At 41.2% G+C, this 7,365-nt stretch overlaps 1 protein-coding gene across 2 annotated transcripts in view; it reads right to left on the bottom strand.

The window, feature by feature from the left end:
• Positions 1 to 675: 675 nt before the first annotated feature.
• mvp (major vault protein) overlaps positions 676 to 7,365 on the bottom strand; it is a 76,906-nt gene continuing 70,216 nt past the window's right edge. Inside the window, exon 17 of one of the 2 annotated variants that reach the window (XM_067230558.1) lies at positions 676 to 2,294. In XM_067230558.1, coding sequence (XP_067086659.1) covers positions 2,175 to 2,294 — 120 coding nt within the window. In that variant the 3' untranslated portion in view covers positions 676 to 2,174. The remainder of the gene's footprint in view (positions 2,295 to 7,365) is intronic. The other variant, XR_010875198.1, reaches the window with a different exon arrangement.

Here is a 7,365-nt window from a genome sequence, read left to right as displayed (position 1 = left end):
GCGAAGAGGCATTTTTTGTCCGGGTTTGGTTGAAACATGCCCCATACTCACAGCCCAACGGAGCGGTATCAGACTCATATTCTGACTAGAATTATGAGTATGACAACGTCATGCTAGCTAAAGAGTAGTAGGCCAACGTTACGTTTTGAGTGGATGGTGAGTGCGAGACGCCGAAATGGATGCCAAGAAGATTCTGAATGGAAAGTTTACTTTCAAAAAGTTGCCAAATGGTTCCATTGACAAGACCAAAGTGATCTGTGAGTTTTGTCGTTGTGAACTGAGCTATCATCGCAGCACATCCAGTCTGAAATACAACTTGATGGCCAAGCATACAGCTGATGCGAATTCTCCGCCCCCTCGTCAAAGCCAGGCGATTGCAATGTTTTTTTCAATTAAAAAAAACATTTGCACCAAGACTAAGCAATCCGATCCACTTTTCCATGTTGATAAGAGCATTAAAATGACAAAATAATTATGGGACAAAAATAAATTTTTAGGACATTTAGATTAGATAAAAATGTGCGATTAATTGCAATTAATCGCAAGTTAACTATGACATTAATGCAATTAATCTCAATTAAATATTTTAATCGTTTGACTGCACTAGTTATTAGTGGTGTAATGGATAAGATGCATGTATTCAAGTCAGAAAGTTGTAGGTTTGGTCCCTGGGTCTGCCATGTATTTTGTGTGTTTATACATTTATTAGAAATAAAATGTATACCTTTAAACATGCATACAAGAGCAACTGACAACTGTTTTGACAACAAAATCAATGTAATGTTAACTGTATGTACTTGGTATGTGCAACACTAAAAGAACACTACAGCAACAACACAGTAGCGGAGACACTTGGTTCCCAGTATGCCTTGCTGCAGGACTAAAAGGATACAATTGGGGGATTTATGTAGTTTGAAAAAGCATTCTTTAATTGTGTATTGCTGAGATTGTGTTTATTTAGATTTGTGTGTTGGTGGTAGCTGTTAGCTTGGGTAAAGTTAGTCACTCTAAAGATGTAAGCTAGCGAACTAAATGGATTGCAAAATTGTTTTCTAAAACCTCAAAAGCTGATGCTGTTGGTACATTTATAAGAGCAGCTTTGCTTCTGCTCTGCTGGTTGCACTACAACTTAACATGTAAAAGAGAAATGTCAGGTACACCTAGAGATGGCTTCTGCCTGAACTTCTATGTGCAGAATCATTTTGGTGTATCGAATGATATATTTGGCCAAAACTAAGAAGCTAATAAAGTTACTGCATGTTGTAACTGCAGGACACAAGTAACTCCCACGCCACAAATAGCCCATATTCAACCATAGGTGGCGCTAAAGGTCACAGCTAAATGTTTTTTTTTAATACTTTATTTTTTTATGATGGCATTTCCTGAACACAAATATATATATATTTCAACCAAACTTGGTGTGTTGCAAGAGTACAATAGTGCTGCCAAACAGGAAGTTGGGTTGTATGTCAGCAAATCTTTGATGGATTCACACCAAACTTAAATCTGACATACCCGATCAAATATTCACATATCCCTGTGATCACCCAGATGGTTAAACATTAAGTTGTTGGTAACTTTAAAGTGTACTAATGACTCATAATTGTATGCTAATTTAGTTACTTGGTGTTTGGTAAAGAAGGGCCTACTTTGCATCAGTGACAAAAAAGTAATTCATAAGAAGACAATTGATGGCAACTCGTATCTGGCATCTTATTCCCCGACTGTATAACGGGCACTGTGATTTTTTTACTCATCTTTCCTAGGGGTGACAATAGTTCCGGAGGTGACTGTATACACACATATACATGTGTTTTTGCCTCTTATTTGTGGAGTTAATCGGCCTGAACCTCTGGAGACCAAATATGATAACCTTTAATCCTTGAACTAGCACAGATGCAATGATCACTTACATACGTATTCTGTTTATATTGGACATTAAAGTGGCATGTATTAAAGTTCTACATCTAGCCTGTTAATATCAGATATTTAGGGTACATTGAAGAAGCAGGAACCCCTTTATTAATTACAATATAGACAGAGTACCTATCATGTCTGTTCACATGAGAAAACACAAACACAACTTTAGGAGATGATGTGGGAGTTGCTTTTGAATCCTTTGAATCTATTCATCCGGCTTTTCTTCTTCTCCTCCTTTCCTTGTTCTTCTCCCCTTACTTGCCTTGGCCCTGCAGAGCTCCCAGCAAGCCATTGGCTGTGGTGAAGAGGTTGATGGGGGAGGAGCCATCTGTGATCAGCGTGGACTGGAGTCCCAGTGATTGCAGGAGTTTGACCTTGTGGAAGGAGAGAAGGGAAAGAGGAGAGTGTTCTCTTCAGCCATGACAGTCTAGCAATGTTGTGGTTCAGTTTCATTATTTTGGTATAAGTAATAACATCAAGGTTACCACAATATTGGGGTGTGCTTTGCCTTCGGCAAGGGCACAACCTTTGTTCTCTCACATATATATTATTATTATTTATTTTCCCACCCCTAAATCTTCGTCAATATTTGGACTAAATAGACAACCTAGGTGTCAAAAGTTTCGTCTTGGTAGCGATTGAGTTGCTTGTATTTTTATTTACGTTCCGTTGCATGGTTTAGGCTCAAGTTAAGTTTTTGTGGTGAAAAGTGAAGCTAACAGTGGCTAATTTGCTAGCCACAGTCACTGACATTACTAACGTCACGAAAACACGCGTGACTACCTGTAGCAGAACATTTGTTTCACATCTGTTAACTTTGGGGATAGCTAGGCTATCTATAGCTTTACTGCAAGGCAACTGTAGAAACACTGGTTTCAAACCAGTGTTACTCACTGCAACGCTGTAGCCTACGAAAGAAACACTACAAAAACATCTACGCAGCTGATTAGGAAGTCAAACGGCGACAGAACATGTTCGGCACTCCCCTTACTTAAATCAAAAGTCTTTCAATAGGTGAAACTATCTGACTACTAACCTAATCTTCATTGCCACTGTGGCGAAATTTTTGGGCATTCATTTGAGCGCAAAATAGTTTTTTGAGCTCTATGTAAAATAAACCGCCGCCGTTTTCCAATTGGTAAAAACCTTGTCTATGAAGGTGATGTCTTTATCATTTCTGGCCCCAAATTGTCGACAGGGGAAGCAGAAACATGCATGTAGCTTGGCTGAGTTCTCTAACCAAGTTTGAGAGCGATGCCTAGGACCTTGGCTGAAAATGCGCATGGGGTACGTTTGCAGAACAGGCTGCATTGGATTGCTGTCATTCAAACCATGCTCGCCTTCACACACAGCAGCAGTAATGTTGGTACCGAGAGACAGGGAAGTGCTTCCACTAGGACCAGCACGCTCTGCCTGCTCTGGAGTATGAGTTTAATATCCCTTGTTGCAGGGGAAGTAGATGGTTTGGGGATCAGAAATCGATGCATGATAAAAGGTTTTTCTTTGTAGGTACAAACATGCACGCAAAGAACAATCGATGGCTAACGCTAAAAGACTACTGTTAACGTCTTTAACCCGTGTATCTTCTATGAAAACAAATAAAGATTACAACTGAAACAGAAGTATGAAATTCCAGGGTCTAACATTAAACACCAATGCTACACTTTACTATTCGTCAAAAGCCCTCCACAAAAGACCGATATACAATAACTTCGAGAACAAGTGCGTGAGTGGCAAGAGATTCGAGGTTGATTTCACTTTTATCGGTAAACGTGGATGCCGAGCTCTAACCTACGTTGTAGTGATGTGTCGTTCGTGAACGATTCGTTCATTTTGAACGAATCCTTACAAGGACTCGAGAGTAACGAGTCCTCTCAAAGAGTGATTCGTTCATTTTCTCGTGGCCGCGCATCCGGACTGTTGCATAGGCTCGTCCAAGTAAACATAAATGATTCGTTCATTTCCCGACTCGGTCTTCGGGTACGAGTATTTGGATCATTTTTCACGTGACCTGCATAGGCTCTGTAGTGGTAGCTAGAGGAAACGCTAGAGGGAACGATTCGTGAATTTCCCGACTCGGTCTTTCTACGAGTCTTTGGATCATTTTTCACGTGACCTGCATAGGCTCTGTAGTGGTAGCTAGAGGAAACGAACGATTCGTTAATTTCCCGACTCGGTCTTTCTACGAGTCTTTGGATCATTTTTCACGTGACCTGCATAGGCTCTGTAGTGGTAGCTAGAGGAAACGAACGATTCGTTAATTTCCCGACTCGGTCTTTCTACGAGTCTTTGGATCATTTTTCACATGACCTGCATAGGCTCTGTACTGGAGGAAACGAACGTTTCTTTCATTTCCCGACTCGGTCTTTCTACGAGTCTTTGGATCCTTTTTTCACGTGACCCGCATTGTATTTTTTAGTAGAGGAAACAGTTTCCTCATTCCCAGTGGCGGCTGGGACTTTGCAGAGGCCCCCGCAAAGTCGGAGCTCGAGGCCCCTCCCCTAAATCCACTCAAAATGTATCTCCATCTATTATCTTATACCACTGCCACTGTCAATATATTGATTGCTGTCTACCTTTAACTATAGCCTATATTCAGCAATGTGAGAAATAAAAAAATGAAAAAAGCACAATTGCGTCAGCACAACTGCATATTTGCCATCTGATAGTTCAGCACCAAGGATATTATCACCGCGAAGTAACACACAATCAATGGTGGGAAAGGAAAACATGTATTCTTGACAATAAGTAAGCAATTATATTTATTGTAGACAAAAAGAATAATGCTAGCAACTTATTGGTCCTTCACTCAGTGAACGTTGTAAAGGTTTAACGTGTCTGCTTAAAAGTAAGGGCGAAACGTGCCAAATTATAATAATGATATTAAATAAATAATAAATAAATAACAAAATTGGGTCATCTTGCTTAACAAAGCCCCAGTAATTACATTTGATTTGTTCATATTTGAAATTGGGCTAAAACAAACTAAAACTACTGCATCATTCCGGGAGTGTTATTTTAAAATGTTAAGCAATCGCCGTGCATTTTCTTGTGCAAACTGTTTAACCACACCTTTTAGATCGAGGTTGCGGGCCCGTCTGTTTTCGATGCTGAGTACTGCCAACCCTGACAGTCTTTCTTGAGACATATTGCTTCTTAGATAGTTCTTTATTATTTTCAGCTTAGAAAATGACCTCTCGGCAGAAGCCACCGTCACAGGTACGGTCAAAAAGATCTTTAGTGCTGTAACAACTTCGGGGAAACTAGAGAGAAGAGAGTGGTGTTTCACATAAAGCAACTGAGTGATATCTTTAATTGAGCTGCTCTCCTCAATTGCTGGCCTCAGCACGTTACGGAAAGAGAGTAACTGTAAAGGAAAGTCTGAGGACAGGTCATCTGAATATTGCACTGCCAATAAATTGGCCGATGAGTATAGATCATCATCTTTCACTAACAACAGTTCTTTAGGGCTCAGAAATTGAAAGCGGTTTGCAATTTCTTCCATTCCTCTAAACCGGCGTCCAAGTTGTGTGGTGGCAATGTCAACAGTAGCGTAGAACACAGACACCTTGAAGTATTCCTCTGCATTCTGAAGCCGTTGGTCTTCACTGAGTTCATCGAAGTGCTGGTGCCCCATGATGCTGCTAGGGTTTGCACTGTTGCCTTGATGTCTTCATACTCCCCCCTGAGCTTGGTCAGTGTGTCCATTGCGTTTCTTAACAGGCTTGCTGCATGAAGCAGGTCCATGTCTTGCTTCTGGAGAGCTTTTGAAGCAGCATTAACTGTCTCCAGTAATTTCGACTGTACTACTGTCATAAGCACAAATTCAAACGTCTCCATTGCCTTTTGTATGCCCGATGCCTCAGTGCGTTCTTCTGGTTTCTTAGACAGCATTATAATTTTACTCAGCGCCTGCATTACCTCTTTGTATCGGAAGCGTAATGATTTAATGGCATCGTATCTGGATGCCCAACGCGTAGGGCACAGTCTTTTAAGAGTAGGTTTGGAAAGATGGTTCTCCAATAGCTTCCACCGGTTGATGCTTTCACTAAAAAACACATAGATCCTCTGTACAGTGTCATAATAGGTCCTTATCTCTGGTATATTTTGACAAGCATCGTTTAAAACCAAGTTTAGGTTATGAGCAGTGGACATATACGGCATTTGGCGCTCGGTCTGAAATGCGCTTTTGGACACCGGAGTAAGCGCCACTCATTGTACTTGCGCCATCGTAGCCCTGGCCACGGCACTTGTTCACTGATATTCCAAGACTTTCTATCAGTCCAGTTATTTGTTTTTCAATACCTGAGGCACTTTGATCTTTCACGCTTTGAAATCCCAGAAAACTCTCGTTTATTTTAACCTCAGTCGGTTGTTCCTTTTCATCAGTCTCCACTGTAACATATCTAAACACTTGACTTGGTTGGTCAACCTTTGTGATATCTTGAGTCGTGTCCATGATAACTGAATAGAATTCAGCCTGCTTGATTTCAGTGACAATTTCTTCCTTTACTTTTTGGGACAGTAGTGCAATCAGTTCATTTTGAATTGTGTGGCTCAGATAATTCAATGTACTTTTCCTCTCGAGTAGATCTTTCAGTACAGGGTCATATCGCGCAATAAGCTCAATAACAGACAAGAAATTACCATTATTTATTTCACCTATTTTCTCCCGATGCCCCCTGAATGCCAAATTACAAGATGCCAGAGTCAATGTTACGTCTGTTATTCTCGTCAGTACCTCTGACCAAAAGTTTTCTTGTTTTTTTAGATTGGAGTCTAACTCTTTATCAATGGTGTGGTCCGTTTTCCATGTATCATAAGCGACACATGCAGCCAAATGAGAACGACTGTATTCGTGGTCTTTGATTTTCCTTGAGAGACCCTGCCAGTCATTAATTCCCACAGCCCATGCCACCTGGTGTGATCTGCACTGTCTGTTGCCGAAAAGCCAACACGGCTCGCAGTAAACACGGTCTATCTTTGGTGAATAACATATCCATCTACGCGGAATCTTGTTTCCATGTTTAGTTTTTTTGACGTAGTGTTCGTCTGAAAAGCACATGCCCTTACTGTCTCTAGGATATGGTCCCTTTGGCTGACACGACCCTTTATTTATTACATATCTCTTGATGCTGTCATCATCAATGTCTATAGGGAAAAGAGCCCTGTCAGTAGGGAACTCGGCGCTGGAGCTATCACTTGGAATAGAGGGGTAATCTCGGCTGCTCTGGTTGTCATCTTCTGTATGGGCTGGACAGGGTGGAAGAGAACTGGTGCTAACTGAACTATGTACGTCTCTGTACTCGGGAGAAGAAAGATTAGAAGAAAGGCTATGACTGCTGTTCTCAGGCAGTGCCAGTGATGACGTTGCGTTGGAAAGGCTGGTTACTGGCGAAGACGTGCTGGTGCTGCTGCTAGCTACCTGCTGCTGCTGAAGTGTTT

The sequence above is a fragment of the Osmerus mordax genome, chromosome 3, assembly GCF_038355195.1.
Source record: "Osmerus mordax isolate fOsmMor3 chromosome 3, fOsmMor3.pri, whole genome shotgun sequence".
Taxonomy (NCBI): Eukaryota; Metazoa; Chordata; class Actinopteri; order Osmeriformes; family Osmeridae; genus Osmerus; species Osmerus mordax.
This window is presented reverse-complemented; position numbering and strand designations above follow the sequence as displayed.